This window comes from Octodon degus, unplaced genomic scaffold (genome assembly GCF_000260255.1).
Source record: "Octodon degus isolate 3935 unplaced genomic scaffold, OctDeg1.0 scaffold00042, whole genome shotgun sequence".
In the NCBI taxonomy this organism is placed as follows: Eukaryota; Metazoa; Chordata; class Mammalia; order Rodentia; family Octodontidae; genus Octodon; species Octodon degus.
In genome coordinates, this window is record NW_004524618.1 from 14,178,183 (window position 1) to 14,204,229 (window position 26,047).

General features: G+C 49.1%; 1 protein-coding gene across 4 annotated transcripts in view; it reads left to right on the plus strand.

Annotated features, from left to right (window-relative positions):
- Window positions 1–24,724, plus strand: part of Casp7 (caspase 7) — a 51,358-nt gene extending 26,634 nt beyond the window's left edge. For 3 of the 4 annotated variants that reach the window (XM_023715454.1, XM_023715455.1, XM_023715453.1), the window contains exons 3-7: window positions 17,577–17,722; window positions 18,186–18,314; window positions 21,417–21,592; window positions 21,851–21,980; window positions 24,150–24,379. In XM_023715454.1, the coding sequence (XP_023571222.1) occupies window positions 17,577–17,722; window positions 18,186–18,314; window positions 21,417–21,592; window positions 21,851–21,980; window positions 24,150–24,379 (811 nt within the window). Of the gene's footprint in view, window positions 1–17,576; window positions 17,723–18,185; window positions 18,315–21,416; window positions 21,593–21,850; window positions 21,981–24,149 lie in introns of all 4 variants that reach the window. The other variant, XM_023715452.1, reaches the window with a different exon arrangement.
- Window positions 24,725–26,047: the final 1,323 nt, after the last annotated feature.

Consider the following 26,047-nt stretch of genomic DNA (forward strand, 5'->3'; position numbering starts at 1 on the left):
ATTTTCTTCTAGCAATCTCTCGTAATGCTTTGAATTTCTCTAAGTACTGTGCCAAAAGGTGGTAACTCGATTAAGTCCTTCTTCAATTATGTTGAAAATAAAAAATGAGAACTTACTTGTCTTGCAAAAGAAATTACTCCTCAGCCTTTCCAGGTCTTTTGTGTCTGAGAAGTTTCCCTGAAAGGCTGGACCAAAATGGTTCGAACAATTATTTACTGAACCAGTCTGTTCCCTTTTTTATTTACAGAAGGATTTTTTTTTTTGGGGGGGTGCTGGCTCAGGCTGCCTTAAGGGCAGGTCTGGGGAGGCACGGGGAGCAGGGATCACTGTCCTCTGCACCTATGTTTGCTCCAGCAGGCGCCTAAACAACTGAGCTCACCAGCATGCCCCCTTAACTTAAAATATCCCTCTTGAAAGACAATTGAAATAATGCTTTTAAGCATCTATCATTATCCTTTTAAAATGTATTTTTGTCAAGACCCTGGAGCTGCCAGCGTAACTTGATCATTGATGGAAATTGCTGCAGCCTCTAGTTGGCGTCAGTTGTCCTGCCAGATTTGCTGTCTTCGAGCTCTGATACCATTTTTCAATTCAATCAATGTGTTACTGGGTTTCTTGTGATGGTCCTCTTGTTTTTGAGTTCTGAATTCTAATTCTTGCATGGATGGGTAGGTGGAGGGTGGATGTATGGATGCATGGGAGGAGGAAAAGGCCACAAAGCCTGAGGTGAGTGGATTCACCTCCTGGCGTGAGTGCTTGCTTTGCTGTCACAGGACTGTAGCCCAGCATTGAGGACTTCCTTGGGAATCAGGGAAATGAAAGACACAAAGAAGAACCGTCATCACTTCTATTCCGTGTGTGTGTGGGGGGTGTGTGTGTGTGTGTGTGTGGTTCGTGTTTTTCATAAAGATTGAATGAGGACAGCTCAAAGCCAGGCCTTGGATGCCCCACTGTAGTGCTGTATTGTACTTACCAGGAAGACCCCAGCACAGGGCCTGACTCCAGGACACTTGTAGATCATTTTACTTGTCCTTTAGTAGATGCGTGGTGATTTTGAGAGCTGTGGGGAAGGTGAGAAAGTGCATTGGAGCCCTAAGATGGGAAGGGAATGGGCTTAGACCAGTTCTAGGAAAAATGCACAAGGGCAAGTTGAGAACCTGGTTGTTCCTTGAAGGCCGTCACTACCTGCAGCCCTTACTGGGGCTTGAGTCCCCAGCTTGGAGCTCGCAGCCCGAGCTGTTGATTTTGCAGAAATACCGGGGTCTGCACTGTGGTTCTTTCCTGCTCTAGTCCTTAGGAGAGGTGACATGGCTTGGATGATCGCCTACATTCTGGCCATCTCTTATTTTGTAGCATGACTGATGTCGTGATTGTTTGATGCCATCAAAATAAATGCTAAGCATCCTTGGGAAACATCTAAGTGAAATGCCATTTCCTGAAACGCTTACTCGAGTGCATGAAATGTTAAGACATGATCGTTGAATTATTAAACAATTTGGAGCTAGAACAAATGGTGGTTTAATGTCTTTTTCTTTCAGGCCGAGAAATGCTATTTGTTTGTTTTCCTTCTTTGGGGACATGACTGTCCATGTAGTAAATGATATACTAGCCACCTATCAGAAAGAAGTAAATGTCAAAAAAATTCAATTCGGATTTGTGACATGTTGTGAAGATTTAAATTTTTTTCTTGTATTTTTTTAACCTCATTAAAAGAGAAAGTGTATTTATTTATTTATTTATTTATTGGTCTTTACAGTTTTGAGACAGGGTCTTGCTGATTGCCAAGTCTGGGCTGAGTCTTGCTTGCCCTACCTCAGCCTCCCAGCATGCCATGCTGCTGTCACAGGTGTGCAGCACCACTGCTGGCTGGAAAGCTTTGTTGTTGTAATCTAAAAAAAAAAAAAAAAAAAAAAAAAAAAAAAAACCTAATAAAGTAGGGCTGGCCAAATAGATCACTGGATGCAGGTGCAGCAGCCAGGGGTTCAGTGGGCCTGCTGTGCCGTGCCCACCCCCTGGTGGGAGGGCGCTGAGATGACAACTGAGATTGGGCGTGGTGGCGCACGCCTGTAATCCCAGCTCTTGGGAGGCTGTAAACAGGCGGATCACTGTAAGTCTGATCTAGTAGTGAGACCCTGAACACCCTGTAGACCCTTCCCCTAAAATACAAAAAATAAAATCTAAGAAAGTAGCATATTTCAAATTAACCACTTCAGATTTTCAGCTACTTTTTTTTGTGGGGGGGGGGTCAACAATCAATTGCTCGTTCATTTACTAATTAAATGTGCATGGAGTGGCAGAGAGCGGCTCAGCCCTGGAGGCCCCTGTCTGGAGTTCATCCGCCTGCCTCCCACACCCAGCTCCCCACAGTCCATCTGTAGCCACTGTCGTGGCCCAGGGTTGTAGGGACAGCGCTGGGGCTGCGGCTGGAGGCAAGGTCTGTGCGGCCTTGGCCACCAATCCCAGGCTTTCGGGGAAGGCAGGAGTAGAGCAGGTAGTGAAAGGCCTCAGCAGAGCAGCGATATGACGGGTTCGGCGAACTCTGGGGGGAGCAGCAGGCAGGCAGGGGCAGGCACCCAGGGAGGACGAGGAGATGGGTTAGGTGGAATGGGATGGACCAGGCAGGGCCGGGCAGCCAGATGCCCACCGTGCCCGGCAGGTGCGACAAGAGGACTCCGTGGCCAGGTGGAAGGAAAGGATAGAAAAGAACAGATGAGGACGTCACCTGGCCCGCAGACAGCAGTGCTGTCCTGTGGTCGAGCACACAGTGTGACTGGAAGCGTGGCCTTGGAGCCTCACCAGGCTGGCCTGGGAGGCCTTGGCTTTGATCTTTGCACTGAGGGTCTGGACTGGGATTGTGTGTTCTGCCCAGAACTGCAGGAGGCAAGGCAGTAGAGGCGCAGTACCGCCTCTGCGTGACCCTAATTCGGGCCTGGACTGCCCTGACAGCCTCCCCAGAGACCTCAGGCTGGGCAGCGCAAGTGCCCTCCCCAGAAGTGTGCATGGGACACTCAGAGGCCTCCTTCTGGCTGGGTTTTTCCTCGCTGCCGCTAGATGGCAGGACAGCACCGCCCGAGTCCCTTCTGTGATCCCTGAGCATCAGCTCTTCTCTCCCTTTCTTAAATTTATATAAATTAAAATGTTTTCTGATTAATAGAAAGCATTTAGGAAGCACAGAAGGACACAAAGGAAGTACAAAATACTTGAGATAGTTTAAAAATCTGTAAAATATTCAGGTTTTTAAAAAATTATTTAGAGGAACTCAAAATGGATACACCATGCGTTTCTTATAAACCCGTTTATACCACAAGGCCTAGTGTCATCAGTGCCCTTGAAGAGCGGTTCTTTTGCCCTGAACTAACTCAAGCATCCATCACAGATCCCCTGCTACCCACGTGGGCCATGTAATCCTTGTCCTGGACTTAAAGTCAGGTGGTGGTTTTATTTGTGCATGCATGAGTCTGTCTGTCTCCGTAGGCACATATAGGGGTAGTACTGGAGATGAAACCCAGAGCCTTCGTGCTGAGCTACATCCCCAACCCTTTATTTTTATGACATGATGGCCGAATTGCCCAAGTTGGGCTCACGTTTAGGATCCTCCTGCCTCAGCCTCTCGGAGTGCTGGGATTATTGGCACGTGCGGCCATTGCTAGATGAGTCAAGTTTGTATTGAATGCCTAAGGGTCACTACAGGAAATAATAACATTGCTGCGTTGTCAGATACATCTTAGAAGCTGTAAGCAGCTGGGGAGAGAAGGGACAAGGAAGGACTGGAATGGAAAGGGACCCTGAGCTGTAAGAGAGGAGGCAGTGGGACAGTGGGGGTTCCAGGGAACAAGGAGGTCTCCAGGCAAACGTGGGTTCTGCCTGGGTAGGTGAAGCCACCAGATATGGGCGTTGGTCTTTTTTTTTTTTTTTTTTTTTTTTGAGACAGAGTCTCACTATGCAGTTCGGGCTAGGCTTGTACTCACTCTCATAGCTCTCAGGCTGGTCTCGAACTCGCAGCGATCCTCTGCCTCAACCTCCTGGGATGACAGGCTTGCGCCACCACACCTGGGTCTGTGGGTGTTGGTCTTGATGTCCTGAGCCAGAGAGCTGTGGTAGGGGCCAGCCCTGCGGCAGCCATGAAGATGCTGTTCTCCAAGGCCACGTCAGCAGCTTCAGAACCCGACTCCTGTCCAAGCTCTGCTCGGGGTCAGAATTCAAGGAAATAGAGGCCAAGGAACAAGCACATTTTGCACAGCCACAAATTTCCCCATCCTACTGCGTGCCTGCGGAAGGGTGTCTTTGTCGGAATCCCACCTCAGGAGAAAAGAGGCTCGTTTTCACGTTTTGCTAAGCTCCCGTCTTGTGACGCCCTGGCCCAGAGCACAAGGGATTTTCCTCTGATGTCGTCTTGGTTTGCCGTTTGCCTCCCCGGAGAGTGTATACTAAGTGCCACTTGGTAATAATCTTCTCTCCTGGTTGAGCTTCTCTATCCAGTATGTATAATGTGTAAACAAAGTCCTACAAAACAGTTCGTGTGAATGGAAGATCAGGGCTGCCTTGCATGCAGGGAAGGAAAGTTATTTCAGTGGAAGAGATGCTGCCAATCAGAGCTAGCCCTGCACTGACTCCAGGGCCTGTGCTGGGAGCAGACACACCCAGGGCAGTGATGCCATTGGCTGGGAGAGGCCAGGTCGGGGCCCCTATAAAATCCATCCTAAGATAGACCTAGGGCATTTGGTTTTTCAATACGGGAAGCTTCGCATTCAGTCTCCAGAATACCGGATGCCTCCCCCAGATCTCTTATTGAGAATTAAAGTCACTGTCAGCTTCCCAGATTACCTGAGTATACCTGCGGAAGAAGGAGTTACAGACTTATAATGTTAAAAGAATTTAACTCTCTTCTTTTATGAGCAAGGTCAGTAAGACCAGAGAGGTAATGTGTTTCATCTCTAGTCACCCAGCAGGACCAGGACTAAGCACAGGCCTAGCCAAGGTTCCAGTGTCCCCATCCTTCTGTTCCATGCCACCTATTACTGTGGTGGCACTGAGCTATCCAGCCGTACTCTTCAGCAGCAATTTTTTTCTTCCACCCGTGTGTCAGGAGGCTTCAATCTTCAGACACACTGCGTCTTTTCTGCTTCACGTCGGCTGAGGGAGGATGCCTGGGCAGCTGCTGCTGCAGGGCTTGCAGTGACCATGCAAGGGGGGGCAGAGGCACATCTCACGGCTGCAAGTCCTGCACGACTAAAGTGGATCACAGAGTCCTGGAGCGGTGAGGCTCTCGCTGCTGCTGTGTGGCACACCTGTAGGCAGCTCAGGTTCTAGCACTTCCAGAAGGAAACGTATGACAGGATAAGGAAAAAAGAAGGGAGGGAGTTAAGTAATCAGGCTTCCGTGGTACCCGAGTCCACTTTCTGTTGCCGTAACACAACACTCAAGTCTGAATAACCAGGAAGAACAGAGGTTTGCTTTGCCCACGGGGCTGGAAACAGGCGTCCAAGAGCTTAGTACCAGTAGCCGAGCAGCTTCTGCTAAGGGCCATGGGCCGCTTCAGCTCCTGGCCAAGGCAGAAAAGAGCAAGCAGGCATGTGGGGACAGAAGGGCCCACCTACACCGTAGCAGCCCGCTCTCATGAGGGTAACCCAGATCCCGTACTACCCTACCCATTCGAGAGGCTGGCACCCCGAGACTAATCACCCCTCACAGATAGGTCCCAGGGCTTCAGTACTGTCCCACATGCTATTAGATGTCAGCATGAGTTTTGGCAGGGACACCACACCAAGCCAGAGCACACACTAATCAGACACTCATTCATTCATTCATTTATTCATTCATTCATTCATCTTTAAGGGAGAAAGCTTTATTTTTTTAAGATGCAAAATGGTTAAAAGAAAAAAGCAAATATAGAATTTCACTGAACAAAATAATAGGAATTTGACAGTGGTTGCTATATTACATAATGTCATGTTTAAATTAGTTTAGATTACCAGATATAAACATGCAAAATTGGTTTTAAAAAAGTATAAGAAATTAAAGAGAAGACTGCCATGCTGGCCCCACCCCCAGGACACACTGAGACAGCAGCTGAGACTGGGCGTGGTGGCCGAGCCTGTAATCCCAGCTCTTGGGAGGCCATAAACAGGCAGATCTACGAGTGCGATCTAGTAGTGAGACCCTGAACACCCTGTGGACCCCTCCCTAAAAATACAAAAAGAGAGAGAGAGAAGAAAAGAATGTGTTAGTGTAGCACAGTCTGCCTAATAATAAAAAACACTGAAAATATAACTTGCCTCAGTGAGGAGCTGATCACAGGTAAGAAACGTGTGGCGTGGCGTGGCAGGACTTGTTCAGCCCCGTCGTCACAGGGCGAAGCCTGCCCTGGCTGCAGGGGGCAGAGGCTGTGCCACTGTGGTGAGTTCTGCTCCTCTGTGGCTCCAGGGACAGGTGGGCGGACAGCGGTGTGAGGAGTGGGACCCGAGAGTGTCAGCTGCTTTAGTTCTGGACCCTGCACTGTGCTACAGTCATCTCACGATGTTGTCCCCATCTATTTAGACAGATTCCAGGGTCTCTTTTCCCTGATTTGATCACCTCAACTGTCAGAAGTCTCACCATCCTATTATTTTAGGGAAAAGAGAGAAATGTAGAGATGGGGAGAAAAGGATCCCATTCTTGTTACCGGCCTTGCAACTGAGTTTCAGAGAAAAGTGTAGGGAGCCAGTTTTCCCTCTTGTCCTCAGAGCTGCGGGTGGCGCGTGCTCAGGAAGGCTGGGCAGGGTACCAGGTGTGGTCACTGCACCTCATGAGCTGTGTAGTCTTCTGTGAACTGCGACCCCCAGCCGGGCAATTGAGCAGGGCGTTGCAGAGGTAGTTGGGTGGATCGGGTGAGAGTGTGGTCGCCTCTGGGTTGTTCGCTTTATGCAGGGCTGCTGAGCAGTGTTCGTTTCCCCTGAACATCTGGGGATTCGTTGTGCCCCTAGAGTTGTCTTCTGTTGTAAGTTTGACTACTTGGAAGAAATCAACCGAATGACCTTGAACTGTCCGGTCCATCACAGGTTCACTTCACCTGTTGTGGTTCATTTACTCACCACTCTGAGATATTTTGCTGCTGGCAGCCTTTTGGGTGTTTGGCGCTTTGGCAGCTGCTCGTGGGGTGTTCCTGATCATCCTTTCATGCAGCTGGGGAGATTTTATTCAGTGGATACTTGGCGTCTTACTAAACCATTCTCCTGTTGTTGCTACTCTTTCACTCTTAGAGCTGTGTGTTTGTGAAAGGTTGGTTTTATTTCTTTCCTCTTTGTATGTCAATGCTTATGGGAATTACCTTTTTCCACAGAGAGCAGTCCTGGGTTGGGGGAATGCCATATTGTGGAGCCCGGCCATTTCTGCCGGTCAGCAGAGAAGGACAGGCTAGTGTGACCTTCCCAGCTCGAGTTTGAATGGTCCTATGGAAAAGTCCAGCGCACGGCTCACTGCTGATTCAGTCCCAGGCCTTTGGGGCTGGCCAGCCTGAGCCGTTCTTCTGTCCACTGCTGATCTCTGAGCATGTTGAGTTTTTATTACTACAGAGAAGGAAACTCGGCTCCTGTTGTTACGGGGCGAAGCCTACTTCTGCTGCAGAGCCGACTGCTTCCCAATGGAGATGCCAGGTACTGGCTGCACCCCGCTTTTCCTCCCTGTCTTGCCTGGTGCAGCCTTGGTATGTTACGACTTGGGGATGCCCCCCATTGAAACTGTGAATGAATCATCCCCAAAATATTTAGACAAAGCAGCTACAAAAACCAGAGCTCTAGTTCCAAATGTAACAGTCTTGGGGAGCTGTGAGCCGAGTGCTGTATTTATTGTTTACTGAGGAATGTCTGCAAACAGACAGAGCTACTGGGAATCCTTTCACTATGGCACTTGGGAAAATAAATACGAGTGGGTTTGTATACTTCTATTCCTTTCCCAATATAGAAAAGCATAATTCATGTTTTCAGCCGCCTGGGCCACCGGTAAGAGGATAAAACCTGTGTTTATCTTCTCCAGTGATGAGGAAGTCATTCGAGCGCCCTGAGTGGATTATAAAGAGCCATTGTGTGCTTTCTGAGGTTTTTCATTTATTTCTCAAATCGGCAGAATATTTTGATCCTATGATGTTTCCTGGTATGAGCTGCTATGGGTTCTTCAGGGAGGCCCTTTTTGTGTAAATAGCCAACAGCTTGGCTGCACTTTTCTGACTCTTTAACTTTGTGGGAGTGAAAAGTGCCAGAGTTGGCCTCGCGCAATGAAATTTGAGGTCCCGAGACACGACTGTCTACCTAAGAAGTAGGATAATCGGGTTCCTTCCTGGTCTTGGTTGCTGGCACTGGGCTCCAGCGGAGATCTGAGCTTATCGGAATGCATCTGGAGGGGCAAGATAACGGGCCTTGGCCACTTAGGAAGCACAACACTGAAGACCAGTAAGGAGGTCGGCGGCGGCGCCTCAGCCCCACAAGCTTGCTTCCCATTGCTGTTCCGCGCACGCGTAAGTGCCTTCGTAAGTCATCTTCCAGGATGCTGGAGCGTGCTGTGATCTTGCTTGTCAAGTCCTAAGCACAGTGATTTAGTGGCCGGATTTATATTTTTTAAATCTGCAGCCAATTGTGGAACACACAAGCTTTTAAGAGGATTTAGAACTTTTAATTCACTGGTCTGATTTATCATGGGCTTTGCACTTAGCAGCAGCTTCCAAAACAAGAATCCTGTGTTTCTTTTCAGCACAGTCGTCTTGGAGAAGGGTTCTTTGAACGTGTAAAGGGCCAAGATAAAGGCTTGGTGTATCAGCAGAGAATTAGCAGAGGGGAGAAAGACAAGGGAGACCAGACGGGACAATTGGATGTGGGGAGAGTCTGATTTGTCAAATGCCCGGCCAGGTCTGTGTTTGTCTGTCTTTGCCTCACACCTACCATTGGCAGAGTCAGTGGTGTAACTGGTGACTGTCACTTTGCTTTGTAAAACCCAGGACTATAATAGTGTTCACACTTCTTCATGGTGACTGCAATTCCTGAAGTGGTTCTTGTACCACTTGTCAGGTTCAGAGAAGAACACTCATTCGCTGGTCTGGAACTGAGAGGCGCTTGGTGAGCTTCCCTCCCTTGGGCTCTGTGTGCCTCTTCGCACATGTTCCTGCCCCTTCTACAGAGACCCCGTGGGCCCCTGGGGCAGCCAGAACAGCCCTTTGTAGAAAGTCTGCCTTGGGATCACAGCCAGCTGAAGCAGCTCCTAATCTGCATCTGGGAAAGCTCCTTATTTCCCTTTGTATCCCCCCTACACACACACACACACACACACACACACACACACACACACACACAGAGCCAGTAGAACTGCCATCTTCCTGCTCTGGGCTAATTGATTAGCACAGCCCTCGCAGGCTCTTGAGGCCCTTTCTTCTGCTCCACAGCAGTTGTTTATCTGAAGGTCTTGGCTCCAGCATGTGATTTCCAAACAGGCAGTAACTCTTTTTCCGCTGGGCACAAAGCAGAGCTCCTCCAGCTGAGACCAAAGGGAGCTTCTTCTGCCTACACCAAGGACACTCCGACAGTGTGTCACAAACACTGGGGTCTCTCCCATGGCATCACCTGCAGCGGCGGCTCCTGGAGCTTTTGGTGGGTGGTAAGGTAACAGCTCAGCCGTCAGTGCCCGGGAACCTGGCGCAGTCTTAAATCTCACCTGTAATGCTAAAGACCACATGCTGCTGATGGGAGTAACCTGGGGCCTCACCTCTCCCCATTCTCTTTCCCATAGCTGAGTCGAGGTAGCCTGCAGCAGTGCCATCTCCCAAGGGGGAGGAATAAAGGAAGAAAAGGTCATCAGTCTCGGCCTCAGGTGGCTGTGGGAAAGAGTGCATTTGGTATCTGTTACATCTTTTCATCCTTCAGTGATAACTTTCGTCCACATCACTGATCTTTCTGCCAAGCAAACTGTCTGTTATCACATACCTGGTGGAGCCAAGGGGAAGGCTGATGGAAACGAAGCCTCCTCATCTGCTGCCATGTTGGCTGCCCAGGCTGTGGCCCAGGGGTGCAAGGAGTTGGACATCACTGCCCAACATATCAAACTCTGGGAAGAAAAAGGACCAGACCCTTTGCCCCGGTGCCCAGTCAGTCTTCAGAGCCTTTGCTCGCTGGGGGACGAGGATGCCCCCCACCTCTCTGATAGCACCCAAGGAAGGGTGCCACCGTGGTCGCTCTGCACAAGACTCAAGTTACTTTCTAACTTGGGTCCCCTTGGTGTGAGCAGTAATTTGTCACAGAAATTACTAAGCTGAAAAAAAAAAAAGAAAAGAAAAAAGATACCAACTGCTGCTGAGCATTACCTCCCAGAATGCCGTGTTCCCGGAGTGCCTCAGGTTGGACCTTCTGGCCCGGAGCTGAGGACCTGTAGGCTGAGGGCATTGGAGAGGTGATGACAGGGCAAGACAGCAGCAGGTCAAGTTTCATGGTCATGCCAGGACATACAGCTGAGCCAGTGCCTCAAACTTCAGAGTAGTCCAGGGTGCTAGGGGTGCACTCTGGCTGGCCACACACTCCTTCTCTAGGTCAAGTGCAGAGGTAAGAAGTGGGAATGGGAAAGCTGGTGTTAGACCAGTAGAAATCTGGGCTTTGCTCGTCCCTGGCTTGTGCTTGTGGACAAAGCAATTTAATGTATAAAGTGGAGCTAGTAGCTCACAGAAGTGTGCCGTTTAAGTGAGATCATACTATATGCAAAGTGGTGAGTGATGAAAAAGCAGTATTTGTTATAACTGCAGTTTGCTACCATTAGAGGAATAAGAAGTTTAAAAAGTGGGTAAAGTCGCAATGAAGGGCCGGCGAGATAGCTCCGTGGACTAAGCGCCTGCTTAGGCAAGTGCAAGGACTGGGATTCAATCCCCAGCATCACATGCTATGCCTGCTCCACCCCCAGGCACGCTGAGCCAGCCAGTGAGACCAGGCATGGTGGCACACAGCTCTCATCCCAGCGCTGGGGAGGTGGAAAACAAGAGGATCATTATTAGTCTGAGTTGTATAGTGAGATCCCGTGCCAAATACATTTAAAAAAAAAAAAGTCACAGTGGAAAAGCAGAAAAATGGAGCGTGTAGAAAGTCTTTTCAGGGACTAGTGCAAGAATGACGGATCTGATGATTACCAGGACGGCAGATCTCCCGAGTCCAGGTCTAACAAGTGACTTTAAACTAGCAAGCTGATTTTTAGGTTAATGTTTCAAATAACTTATCTGCATGCAGTAGAAAGGTATGCAGTGAAAATCCTCCTTCCCTCCCCTGACTCCACCTTCTGGAGCTTGCCCCCTCGGAGCAGCCTCATTCCTTACTGCAGAATGTGTGACTAGGCCTAAAGCTGTTTGCATGGCCCACCCCGAGAGCAGGGCCTGGGTGGAGTCTTTCTGCCCATGGGTGCTGCAGGCTGTTGCAGGCAAGAGCCACTGAGCGCATACGCGTCTATCTTTGCGGCAGCCCTTAGAATTGGGTCATGCTCTGAAGGGTCAGAACTGGAAATGGGAGAGGCAGGGGAAGTGAGAGATGGAAGTTCTGGAGTCCTTTGGTGTTCAGGTCGTGCTGGATCTCATGCAGGACTCAGGCAAAGCAGTCGTCCTGTGTCCCTGCAGAATCTGCATCCAGAGGCTGTACTGAAGTGTCTTGGAAGTCCGTTCCCTTCAGACACGTGACCACAGAGCCTGCAGCTGACCCTGGCTAATGTCTGCAGTGAAATGCAGGTGCTGGTCCCATTCCTTCATGGACCTCTCATCGGCCCTGCTGGCCCCCAGGTGCATGAGGTGCGGATGGCAGCCCACAGGGCTGAGCTACGCTGGGAAGTCGCTCAGCACCTCTGCCTGTTGCATTTTGTCTTCGTGTACATGAGATATTATGGAGCACCTACTGCGCGCTGAGAGTCTGAAAGAAGCTGAGAAACTGCAGGGCCGTAGTCTAAATCTAGATGAGGTTTATGGTTTCCTGGGGTGGCTGAGGCAGAGAAAGAGGAGAGAGAAGAGCACAGGAAGGCATTCTTCAGGCCCTCGGGCTGCTGCGGGGCTTCTGGAGTTCGTCTTTGGCACCAGGAAACCTCTGGATGGCTGTGAGTGGGGAACTAATGGGAGTGAATTTCTCATTTTTAAACATATTTGAAAGCTCAGTTTTAAGAAATAACTCTTAAGGGCAAGAATAAAACCTAGAGGCCAGTTAGGCAGTGACAGATCAGACGGTAACAAGGACTAGGATTGCCCTGGACACAGACCAGGCAGGGGGCGTGAGTCCATCGGTTCTTTCCTGGGTCTCTTTGCGCTCCCTGAATCTCCAGCAGTGTTCATGTGGGGGGCAGCGGGGTGGGAGAAATCCTGTACCAGGAATGGAGCAGAGGCCAGAGCGGGACCATGGAGGATTTAGGAGAATCCTGGAGTGGAGTTTTAAATAGCTTCGTGGAATCTGATTTAGGTTGTTTCAGATTGTTTTGTTTTGATTTGATTTGATTTGAATTGATGTTTAGTGCTCGGCCTCACGTAATACAGCACTCTCCCACTGAGCTGTATACTAGCCCCTGATTCATACTTGTTTGTCTTTTGTAAGGTACACTTAGGCTAAGGAATCTAGGACTCAGATATTAGCTGCCCCCTTCCCAGTCCCACAATGATTGATCTTTGGCTTGGCTCTGCAGGCCCTTTGTCATCCTACATCCTGGTTCCTGTTGAAACGTGGCCACCATCGCTTCTCATTGCAGCCAGTGAGAGAGGCTGGCCCTTTTCCTCAATGTCAATTTTCAATTTCCAGGAAAGAGGGCTGATTGGAAGAGGGCCCAGCCTAGCTGGGATCTGGCACGCCTGGACCAGAGATGACCACGGGGCAAGGGCAAAAGGGGGGCAACCGCTTTCTACCAGTGTGGCACATGCTGAAGTCTCAGTGGGAAAGCACAGGTGAAAGGGAGATAGTCCCGAGGACAGAGAAGGAGCCCCAAACCTCAGAGCAGATAGTAGGATAAGCTTTGATTCATTCTTACGGAACATGTCTCTGTAGAGTGGAATTTAACCTTTCTCCATTTTTTCTGGTTATTTTTTCTTGAGGCCATCTCCAGTCATTCTCTCCCTTTACTTGTCTCTCTAGTTACAAGCTCTGAGCTGATTGCTGTGGCTTGCTTGCCCCGAGGCAGTTCCTCTTAAGAAGATAAATTCCACAGGATTGGACTGATAATCTCTCTGTAACCCACCTCTGTGGTCTGGGAAAATCTGGGTTTAATAATTAAAAACAAAAAATACCTCCGTAGGTTAGAAGGGAACATTAATATTGACTGACTCAAACCCACAAAAGGGAAGCAGATATGAGAATCATTTTGAAAATAAGAGTTCAGTTTAGGATCCAGTGGGAAAGGAAAATTGTTTAGCCCCCCTTTTGAGGAATTTATCAGAAATAAGGAGTGTTCTTCACCTTCAGCTTTGAGGCAGCTTCTTCAGCCTGGGCAGCGTTGTCTGTAAAGCATATGTATTGTTAGTCTTCAGTTGTGTTCCCTTTGTGTGAGTCAAGTTGTCATTAAAAATTAGTCGATTTTCCACATTCTGTTCTGATGGAGGTAAAGTCTTGTTAACTTCTGTAGGACTTACGTGCAGGCCTGTTTTTCCTATAAAACACGCTTGCTGGTTTTGTTTTACTCATTTCTGAGAATGGGCTTCTAGCAGCCTTTAAAACCCACACCTTGTTTATTACTTGGATGTTGTCTTAGAGGTCCTCACTTTAGAGTACAGAAGCAGAATTATATCACTCCAAAAGTGACAATGCCTAAAATACGCCTTCCCGCCGCCGGGCGTCTCACCTGCCAGGCATATGTCCACTCGGAGGTCCTTGAATGGCCTTTGGGTAGCTGTCAGACCCAGAGCGCCAGCTCCAAAATACCATAGGTGTGTTAAAAACTCTACCTGATTGATTTTCTTCTCTTTTAGTCTGTTTAGTATTTTCTGAAAGGTTGCAAAGAATGCTGGGTGAAGCCCATCCTGAAGCTGCAGTCATTGAGGGCCTAACTGTGTCGGGGTCCTGGTTTAAGATGATCACAGATGGCCAGGGAGATAGCTCAGAGGTCTTAGCACCCACCCAGCAAACATAAGAACTGGGCTTTGATCCCTGGCACTGCCGCACCAGACCTAACCCCAGGTGTGCAGAGCCAGCCACCGAAACCAGGTGTGGTGGCGCACACTTGTAATCCCAGCACTGGGGAGGCTGGGATGAGCACTAGGAGTCTGAACTTCATAGCGAGACCCTGTACCAAATAAATACATAAGTAAAACATTTTTTTAAAAATTGGTCACAGGGGCCTGGGAGATAGCTCAGTAGAATAAGGGCTTGCCTGGCAAGTGCAAGGGGCTGAGTTCAATCCCTGGTTCTGCAAAAAAAAAAAAATTTGGTCAGAGATTATGCTTCAAGTTCCATGACCCAGAACATGAGTTAAGTCCTGAATTTTAAGTACTAAGTATTATTGAAAGAACAGCATGGTAGAGAAAGCATGCGTAGGGGAGCTGCATCACCAGGAATCACATCCCGCTCTGAATCTCAGCTTGTCTATATAGTACGTCATCTCTTTTTTTCTTATTTATTTATTTATTTATTTATTTTTGTGGAACCGGGGATTGAACTCAGGACCCTGTGCTTGCCAGGCAGGCACTTACTCTACTGGGCTATCTCCCTGGCCCTCTCTTTTCTTTTTAATTACTTATTTATTTGGTTCAGGGTCTCATTACATAGTTGTACTCACAGTGATACCTCCTGTCTCCGCTTCTCCAGTGCTGGGATTGCAGGCATGTGCCCTCACGCCGGGTTTTGGAGTCAGCACAGTGCTTCCATGTTCATGCGTTACTGGGGGTTGAACCCAGGTCCTTGTGCTTGCCAGGCAGGCGCTTAGACTGCTGAGCTATCTCCCCGTCCCTAGCAGGCATTTCTTTGGGGACAGCAGTGAGTCTGTGAAGTTGTGACCCACAGGTGGCAGGTACTGGTGAGCAGTGGACACGTAAGTGTGCTGCGTGTATTCTGAACATCGCAGATTTCAATTGATCGTGGTCACTAGACCTGCCTTCATCAGCGAGACAACTGCAGCCTTAGGAAAGCGTTGGCCTTCCTAAGCCAGCTGACCACCCAGCCTGGGAGGTAGCCCCTCCTGGTTACTTCCTGAGATGCGTGACTAAGTGGTCTCCCCCCAGAAAGTCACCCGGATGCTGCTCTGCTGGCCCTGGTGCTGGGAACACCAGTGGACTTGGGGGCAGGCGGGCCCGTGGCAGCTGGCTTTTCACCCAGAACTCTGTCACCTGCTGTTTCCGTCTAAAAGTCAGCAGTGTCCAGTGAGTAAGAGGAAGGTTTCTGAGGCCCTCCTCCCAGCTTTGGTCCTGCTGTGCTGGCTCGTCTCAGCCCACCTAACAGGTGCAGGCCTCTGCTGCTCCGCCTTAAGTGGGCTGTGGTGACGTCTGCCTCCCCTGTGGGCTGCTGTTGGACTTCAGTGAGAACGTGCACCTGAGAGTTGTACAGCCCCCAAGCCCATGGTGGTCACTGGCAGATGTTCATTGCTTTCATTATTACCTGTAAAATAGCAGCACACTCCCCCCTCCCTTCAAGGCATCTGTCCCCAGCGCAGAGATAGTGTGTCCATGGGAGGCCAGGGATACAAGTTTAATGTGTGCAGTGAACAGCTTAGTCGGGTCGTTGACAGGGTGGCAGTGCAGAAGTAAATCCTATTCCTGTGTAACTCCAGGGAGCGGGAGAGGGATCCCCTAGGACGGAGTGCTGCCACCGCAGCCCTCATCTAGCTTTCTGACAGTTGCGGAAGGCCGTGCCTACCACATGCTGCTGGCTCTATTTTACAGGCCAGGAGGTCAGCACTCTCCGGGGGTGGTGACTGGCTGGCTGGCGCAGTCACAGGCAGCAGACCCCCAGGCCGTCACTCCTGGGTGTTGGCTGCCTCGAGTTAGGAACGCGAAGCCAAACATGTTGCCCTGCAGACCTCCCCACACCAAAGTAGGGAGGTGCCACAAGGAGGCAGGAGGGCGCAAGGAGGCAGGAGGGCGGATGCAGTGTAGTTTTACAGATTAAATGGCATTGTGGAAGAAATACAATGTTAGAAAAATCTGCCTGGAAGAAAAACAGAAGGGCTGGGTAGATCAGTCATATAGAGCTGATTCTTAACCTGGGCCAAGGTAGGGAAAGGGAGTGGCTGCGTCCTTTCAGAGATTCAGAGAAACGGGCAGATAGAGGGTGAAGACCCAAGAGCAGCGTCCTTGGACTGTCCGCTGGAACGGGCTGAGTTTTCACTTTCACTTCGCCTCTTTCCACCTTCCCGGTGAGAGCTGAGGCCCGACAGGGCAGTGAGTAATCGCTGCAGCAAGCACTCTGGGTGCAGCATTCCCAGCTCTGAGTGCTGCCATCGGGCCACCCTGCCCTTCACTAGCTGGGTAACATGGACACCCCTGCCACCCTGTGGGCCTCGGCTTCCATGTCTGTTCAGCAAGGGAGTGTGATTCCACTGGTTCAGTCATTCCTATCACAGACGTCTACTGAGCACCTTACGTGTCAGGCATTGTTCTGTGCGTTGAGGATTCAGTGTTTTCATAAGAGCTAAGAATCTCTTCCCTCCTGGAGTTCACAGCATCATGGAAACTGCAAGGCCGCCTCCACTGTCACTGATGCTGGGCTCTGGGGCCTCCCTGTGGAGGAGGGCTCCCTCCACAAGCCCTGCCTGCCAGGCTTTTAGCAAACTGCACCAACAGTTGAGGGGAGAGTGTAAGAGACCGGCTTTCTTGTTGAAATTTCTCTGTCCCTTTTTTTTGTTTGTTTAGTGTAAATATTATTAGACGATAACATTCACTTAGAGGGGTACACAGACAGACAGACAGACAGACAGACAGACAGACGGAGAATTCTTATGCATGGTAAGCAGCTCCACACCAAGAAACAAAACAGCCACCCTGGAGAGAGAGTCCATATGTCCCTGCAGTCCCTGTCCCTCCCACGTGGAAAAACGAGCCCCAGACTAGCTCGTGTGAGGTCTTGGTTTTGTTAACTTTTGGGGGTCCTTTTATACTGGCTCTTCACTGTGGTGTATTTGTAAGTTTCGATGATGCCACTTCCTGCTGTCATGGTTGGTGTATTCCAGTGGTTACGTGAATACTCAGCAGCTGAACCATATAGATTATTTCCTTTTGGGGCCCTTTGTTATATAGCGACAATGCCGTGGGCACACGGGTGGCTCTGCTTTCTGGCAGACCTCTCTGTGTCACCCAGGGTAGTGGCTCTGTCACGGGGTATGCGTAAGCTCAGTTTTCGTGGACTCTGCCATTTTCCCCAGGGGACATGCAAAACAGGTTCTGCCTGTGACATGTGATGGCTCAGATGCTGAGCACTCAGTTTCTTTCATACCGTTGCCACCCAGGTCATGTGTAATGGGGTCATATTGTGACGTCCATTTGCATTTCTGTGACATCTAACAGAACATGCCAGGGAACTCTGTTCAGTTAAGCAGAGCTGTCTGCAGCCCAGGCTTTGACCCCATGGCCTGCCGGGGCGCAGAGGCCGCTGCTTTCAGGCTTACCCCTGACTGGCCGGGTATTTCCCCAGGAAGAAGAAGAAGAAGAAGGAGGATGGCTCCACACAGCCAGCCAGCACCCCCAAGGGGGAGGTGCCGACCTACAAGTATAACATGAATTTCGAGAAGATGGGCAAGTGCATCATAATAAACAATAAGAACTTCGACAGAGTGACAGGTAGGTGGTGTGGGCCTGGGCTCACTGCTCCTGTCCCATTCCGTTTTCTCTGGTTTGTTTCCGATGTTCACTGGTGAGCACAGTGCCCACGGCCTGTGGCACACAGTCCCCTGCCGGTGGAATTCCTACATCCAGGGGAAAGGCATGCAGAGAAACCGAGGCCTGTCGGCCTGAGGACCCTCTGCGCAGTAGCTTTCAGGGACTTTGACCAAGGAGCCCTGTTGGGCTTTGATGGGGAGTGGGAGTTACCACCAGAAGATCCACCTTTTATGGATGGGCTAAGTCCTCTATTGAGCTTTCTTCTCGTTGCATTTGCTCCTTGATTTTGGGAGCTTAGAGGGCATTCTGGGTACCCCGAGCATTTGGGCTGGAGCTGGGGCTAGCTGCTCTGAATGTCTGAGCTGATGAGAACTGGTGTATTGCTCCTGCCTGGATTCCTAGATTCATGGCTTGATTCTCACAGGCATGGGCATCCGAAATGGAACCGACAAAGACGCTGAAGCCCTTTTCAAGTGCTTCCGTAGCCTGGGTTTTGATGTGGTTGTTCATAATGACTGCACCTGTGCCGAGATGCAAGCTCTGCTCAAACGAGGTGAGCACGTACCCTCCTCCCATCTTGCCCCTGCATTGAGGTGTCTGGAGGTTGCTTTGCAGGACAGAGAGGCTTCCGTGTGGGATGCTTCTGAGTCCTGGGGGAGGTAGGTTTCTTTCATAAGACATTGATATCTCTGTAAAAAAGATGAAGTCAACTTGAATTCCAGCGAGAGAATTAGGTTGTGTATGTGTAGAACGGTCCCAGTTCAAAAAGGTTGATTCCCAGGGAAGTAACAAATCCGTAGCCTCGTGTCCAGAATGAAATTAAATGGAAAGCGATCCTAATGGTAGACAGAGAAGACCAGTCACTATGTCCTTGGGAACGGCTTTATTTTCTGTACGGCACATCCATGATTTTATTTCATTAGGCCCTTGACACAAACCCTGCAGTACTGGCCGTTAGTCTTATCCTGTCCATTTTATAAATGCAGGGTGCAGCTTTTGGGAGAATACAGGATCTAGTAAAGAGCTGGTCAGGGGCAGAACCAAAACCCATGCTTTCGTTTTCCAACTCCAGGACTGGTGCACGTCTGTCCCACACCATCTGACAGCTGTCACCTGTGATGCTCTGGCATGCAGGGCAGGTATTTGGAAGTAAAGTCCTGCCCGCTCAGTAGAGAGGGACCCATAGGCAGCAGATGGTTCACTCTTGCTTTTTCTTAGTTGCACATGTTGAAAACAAAAAGATCCAATCCTCTCAGAGTTTCTCGACTAGGCATCTTCTCAGTTTTTTCAAACAAGCTTAACTCCAGTAGCCTAGCCGATCATGTTGTGGAGCAGACCAGAAGTCGGTAGTTCAGGCTGCGGGTCTTCCCACAGCGAGGTGACCCAGGCAGAGCAGCCATATCTTCCTGATTGCTTTGCTTTCCTGAAACATGGACCATGATCCCCGCTCTACGGATCTCTTGGGGTTGGAGGAAGGATGCACCAAGAGATTTGTGAGCATGCTTTTGGGAAGATTTTGGGCCTTACCTCAGGGCTTGGGCCAGCTCTCATTTCTGTTGTTGCGAAGGTGAATTATTCTACCTGAGATCAGAGCATGTCCCCATGAGAGAGTTCTTAATTTTATCCTATCAAAAGAGTGAAGTGGCTCGTTCTCTTGGCTCTGTGCTGTAATAGGTTCCAATGAGGACAAAATTCTTCACTTTCCTACTTGAACCTCATTCATCTGATGGTACAGTAAGCTGAGAGTTTCCTCAGCACTGCTGTGTCTGTTACCAACACGAATGCAGGAATCACCATACAGCTCTCTGCACAAGGATCTGTGATTAGAATAGGAGTCATCTCCCCACTACCCGGAAGTGCTGAGCAGGGGTCGGGGGACCCCGTACTTGAAGCTTGGCCCCAGGGTGTTGTACCACCTGTGGGCAGGGTTATGACACCACTCTGAGACTACATTTTTTTAATCATGAAATAAAAATAACTGAGCCCTCTTCCATGGGGCTCTTCTTGGAGTTAAATAAGATAATTTGCATCAAAAACCTGGGTATCAACAAATAGTGCCTGTGAAATTCTAAATTTTCCTCACCCATCCGAGAGAGAAAAGCTGCGCTGGCTAGTGAGCATCACGGAGCCGTGGATGAGCCAGAGCTCAGTCAGGGTGCGATGGAATCCGCAGTTATTCTTGCAGTGTCTTTCACTGACAGTCAGCCTAGCGTTTTTTTTGTGGGTTTTTTTTTAAATTTTTCACTGTGGCAAACCAAACACAGAATAGAAGTGACCACTTTCATCCTTTTTAAGAGAGCGTGCTCACATGGTTGCACCAACACCACCACCATCGACCTCCGGGGGTCCTTTCATCGGCCATCATTTCTGTCAAACGTGAACACCTGTTTCCTCCTTGCTGCTAGCAACCACCGTTCTTTGCCCTGTAAACCTGGCTCCACTCAGTACCTCATCAAAGAACAGGCATACAGACCTGTGCTTTTGTGACTGGCTTCTTTCACTCGGCTGAATGTATTCCTTTCTTCAGAAACGTCACATGATGCTTAGCATGGGGCGCACTGTACAGATACTAACTCGCTCAGCGGGGGCAGCCACCTCTGCTCCCCAGGCAGGAAACTGAGCGCCAGGATGGCCGGGTAGCGCCCCAGAGTCCCAGAAGGGGAACAGCAGGGCCCTGCCCTCCTGCCCCCGTGTCCGCCTTCCTGGTACCCCTGGGCACAGGTCACTCCTTATGAGACTGCCTCGTCCTGGCTTCAGACCAAGCAAGGATTCCAGAACTCTCTTCTGTCTTGTCTTCTCCTGTCATGGCCTCTTCCAAGGGTGTTCCACACAAAGCCCAGTCTTCCTGAGAAGCCTGACCCCTGCCCCTACTCCTGCCCTCTCTGGTCCCCCTCTCATGATCACATGGGCTGCCATGGCCGCCTGCAGAGTACTGCATCTGCACCCCCGCAGGACCTGAGTGTTATTTTGAAAAAATTTTAAGTAGAAAAAAATTAAAATTAAATTTCAAAACAAGATAATAGGGTAACAATGGTTAATACATTGCTTATTGTTATCTTTAAATTAGTTACTAAGGGCTGGGAACATAGCTCAGCAGCACAGGCGCCTGCCTGGCAAGTGCAAGTTCCTGGGTTTGATACCTGGTACCAAAAAAACGAAATAAAATTAAAAAATAAATTAGTTACTCAGAGTAGAAGCTACAAACATTTAATTGTCCAATATTAGTGCAGACCTTTCTTTTCAATGAACTAAAAGAAATTGGTAGTACAGCTGTCTTGTGTGTGTGTGTGTGTGTGTGTGTGTGTGTGTGTATTTTCTTGCCTTTCCCTTCCTTTCTTTTTCCTTCCCCCCACCCATTTCTCTTTCCTTTTGAATGGTTTCTTCCTATTTTACAGTATCCATTGTACATTTTGTTTTTTTTTTTTTGTTTTTGTTTTTTTTTCCATTGTACATTTTGGATCTCATTTACTCTTATAGCTTTTCACACTAGGGAGACAATACAGTGTTGGCACATGCGCGTCTGTCTTATTTCATTTATGAGTCTGGTCTTGAGTTGCCTCCACTGACCTATACCAGTTCCCAGTTTGTCTTTCTTTATGGCTGAGTAGCACTCCCTAAGCTTCAATGCTCCGTTGTTCATGTTGCTCCCGTGCAGCTTCCGAGGAGGATCATACCAACTCAGCCTGCTTCGCCTGCATCTTACTAAGCCATGGAGAAGAAAACTGTATTTATGGAAAAGACGGCATGACAGCAATAAAGGATTTGACAGTCCATTTCAGGGGCGATCGATGCAAGACCCTCTTAGAGAAACCCAAACTCTTCTTCATTCAGGTAATCACTTTTCAAAGCCAGTGTAGTTGAAAATGGGAGAACAGGAAACCCACAGAGTGACTGGGATGGCGTCATGCTTGCAGATCTGCAGTCTGTTTCTATCGGGATATGCAGATCGGGGTTCGGTTCTTCTGCCTGTGAATGGTGGGTGTGGGTGTCACTTCAGATCGCCAGCACAGTGCTGGGCTCTGAGCAGTAACTCCACTCACCATTCACCGACCATCTGACTCCTCGAGTGACCTCTGCTTTGACACTCAGGCTTGCCGGGGGACAGAGCTTGATGACGGCGTCCAGGCTGACTCGGGGCCCATCAGTGACACTGATGCCAACCCCCGCTACAAGGTCCCAGTGGAAGCTGACTTTCTCTTCGCCTACTCCACAGTTCCAGGTACCCAGGCCACGATCTGCCAACCTCAGTCTGTTTTGCAGTCCTGCTGTGCTTGTTGTATTTTTCTGCTATTGTTGGAATTAATTATGATGTGAGTGTTTCTAATCTGAAATGATTTGAAACTCAGAACTCTGAGTGCCAGGGCCACGCACCAAAGTCCAGGTTTTGGAGCATTTCCAGTGGGGCATTTCTTATTATTAAGGATGTTCAGCTTATAAAGTCTAGGTATAGGGCTGGCCAAATAGCTCAGCAGATTAAAGCACCTGCAAGCAGGTACAGGGGTCAGGGGTTCGATCCCTGGGCCTGTTGTGCCAGCCCTGCCCCCAGGGTGAGCTGAGACTGCAGTTGAGACTGGGTGTCTGTAAACGGGTGGGTCACTTTGAGTCCAATGTAGTAGTGAGACCCTGAACATCCTGTAGACCCTTCCCTAAAATATAAGAAAGCGCACACACACACACACACACACACACACACACAGTCAAAATAAAGTCTAGGTGCATATTCCAGAATCTAAAAAGTCTGAAGCCTGAAGTGCTTCCGCTCCTAAGCACTTTAGATAGAGTATTCAGCTGTGCTGCACGGCATATTAAAGCATAATAATTAATGCATTATCTTGCAGTCTGAAGGTCAGCATATCAAGGTAGAATGACAGGGCTACCCTGTCTCTGGAGGCTTTGGGAAATAATTCACTTTTTTATTCCAGCGTGGAGGAACTTCCTGTATCCCTTGGCTTGCTGCCCTTGCCGCCACCTAAAGCCAGCGCCCTCCCTTCTCCCTGTCCTCATTTTTCTGGCCACTGCTGGGACAGGCCCCCTGGGATTCAGATGGGGCCAATGGGTCACCCCCACCTCTCCATTCTGTAACTTTAAGCACATCTGCAAAGTCCTTTTTGCCAATGAGGAAACATAGTGACAGGTTTTGGGGTTAGGGATGGGCACTTTAGGGACCATTATTCTGCCTTCCCTTCCCTTTCCAGAAAAGTAGAATTCTCTCCTGTGTTATTGCTATTATTAATAGTAATTGCACAAGAAAACATTTCTGTAGTACTTTATAACTCAGGGTGATTTTTGTGTCATTCCCTTATATCATCCTTACTGCAAAAGTGAAGATAGTTGAGGAAAATGTTACTGCTATCTTGATTTTACAGATTAAAAAAAAGGAAAATGAGTTTGAATGATGTGTCCAGGGTCAGAGATTTTGGTGTCCAACATCTGGGCTGTGGTTCAGCTGGGGTCCTTTACCCGCTGCCTCCGCACAGATAGCAGGGGTTGCCAGTCTGAACATGTGGCCTCATTATTCACCACGCACCATCCTCACCTGAGTCTATTTGGTGAAAGTCCACCCTTCGCTTTGGGCACAAAGCCATCCCTGGTCAAAATTCTCCTAGCCGTATCAGCAGTTCCGTCAGTTGCGTGATGCGATGGTATTGGGTACAGAAAATAGGTCAGTGTGCTTGGAAAACCAGTTCTGGGAGGATCTTCAGGTGGGCTTGTCGGGAGAGAACGTCACAGGTTCTAAGGGTTGTAGGATCCAGAAAGCAACTTGGTGTCACCCTCGTTGTAGGAAGCAAGCAGTGTGAAGGGTGGGTGTGGGTGTCAATATTAACAAGCCTAGGGGTGGAGTTACTGTCACTCTGCCTCCCCCCGAAATTCACATGTTGAAGTCCCAGCATCCTGTGTCACTGTTTGTAGTCACGGCCTCTATGGAGGTAACTAAGGTTAAATAAGTTCACAAGGATGCTGAGACACTGGAGCACTGTGGAGGGGCTCACTCACCTCCCTGGAGAAATCCCCACGCGCTGGCTTGTCTACTGTCTGCCAGGTGTCTCCTAGGTACTGTGGGGGTGACTGCAACAGAACAGGTACAGGAGGATTCTCTGGCAGCATCCACCCACCCTGGCCTGGGCCTAGGGGATGTTGGGTATTCCTGGGTTCCTGTGCTGATGTGTCCAAAGCCTTTTGAGCATCTTCGTGAAGCTCTTTCCATCTGTGGTGCTTCTTTGCAGCACATCAGCACAGTCTTCATGAGTGAGGGACATGCAGGTAGAGGGACATAACTTCCAAAAGCAAGCGTGAAGGCTCCACCCGGGCCCTTGCGAGTTCCTCCTCTGCGGCGGGGAGTGGCTACTGGCCGAGCTCAGCAGACCTTCTCGTTTCTTTCCCATCAAAGGCTATTACTCTTGGAGGAACCCAGGCAGAGGCTCCTGGTTCGTGCAGGCCCTGTGCTCCATCCTGGAGGAGCACGGCAAAGACCTGGAGCTCATGCAGATCCTCACCAGGGTGAACTACAGGGTGGCCAGGCACTTCGAGTCCCAGTCTGATGACCCCCATTTCAACGAGAAGAAGCAGATCCCGTGTGTGGTCTCCATGCTCACCAAAGAACTCCACTTCCGCAAGTGACCGTTCCCTCTGAGGGCTGAGAAGCCAGGGGGCGGTTGTGGATGGCTTAGGTCACCATCTTGACGATTATTACTGTGATGATGATGATGATGATGATGATGATGATGATGATGATGCTCTTGAAATACTCAGAAATGTTACGGGATTTTAATTTCAGGAAAATTTATTGAAATTTTCAGCAGGGAAGAAACACTCTGGTGCTGACTGATGGTCTCTGAATTTGCAGAGACTTCTTTTTTTTACAATGTTATTTGTTTGATGACTTTGTAATTTCTTCCTCTTAAGGTTAGCTTTTCTGTTTGTGTTTCTTTCACTTTGTTAATTGCACTTAGTACCCACAACAGAAGTGACCTCTGGAGAAAATTCTTGACTGTGTCCACTGTCACTAGTGGTGACATTGGTGGAATAGAGTCCTGCCTGCACTTGGCAGAATAAATCTCAGCTCTTGACAAAAAAAAACCAGCTAACGAGATAGTCTGTGTAATGCAGACAGGGGGGATTGTGTGGTTTGAGTGACTGTTCATTGGTTTAGGGCAGATTTTTATTCACGCATTCCCAGGTAAGAAGGAGAAAAACATCTGATGACTCCAGGGTGTATTGTGAGGCTCAGTCCCCAGACCAGAAGTTATTCTAGGTGTTCCTGGAGAGAGAATTTAATTTAAGAAATGGTGTGCTTAGAAGTTGAAAAAGAAAGAAAAAAAAGCCAAGCAGCAGAAGGCTGTTACCACAATCGGGGCTTGGGGACAACAGGAAGAGGGATGACTTCCTGAGCCAGAAACTGGAGTGATGGTGGGGACTCCCTGCCAGGAGCTGGGACCACTGACGGGACTATGAGAAATGGAGCCACCGTGAAGACAAAGCCACTGGCCGAGATGGTGATGATGCCAGAGCTGAGTCAGATGCTGAGAAATCCCCAGGCCTCGTGTCTGTTGTCCATACATCCTCACCAGCGTCTTTCCCTTCCAGCCGTGTCTGGCAGCTAGCTGGTCAGGCCCCCGGGAAGTGTGGTTTCCTGGGGTACAGCCCAGAGCCAGGGCTGGTGAGCCTGCAGAGAAGAGCCTGGCGTGGGGTGTAAACATACTCCTTGAGGCTCCACAGCGCATCCATTGAATCGTTACACACTAAGTTGTCAGATAAGCTACCCATGTACGAGAAGATCTGTTCCTGCTTTGTGTGCAAAATAGTGTCATAGCTTTAAAATCTGCCCAGAAGATTTCAGATAATTCCAAATATCATTCCAAGTACATTTTTTGTTACCCCTAATTTTGTGAAGAAGTTTATAGCAGATTTTAGGCACTTTGTTTTCAAGACGGTAGTATCTTTTGAATTCTTTATATATTACTGTTTCCTTGCCTGATAACTGGCTAACCAATGGTCATATTTATCGATTAAAATGTGACTGCTTAATTCCTAAATGGCTCAGGTTGCTTTCCTTGTGGAGTTCTTTCGGTACGGGAAAATGAGAAAAGAACAGAACTGACCCGTCTACCAAGACGTAGGGGAAATAAAAAGAACACACGTGTGCCACCACCCCACGGTGAATATGTTCATTTCAACATGCCAAAGAAAAGAAATTCACCCTAGTGACTTGACCTCAGCACAGAAGTCACTGCATCGTTTCTTTTGGAAGCTAGAGCAGAATAAGTAAATAATCACTTGAGAGACAAA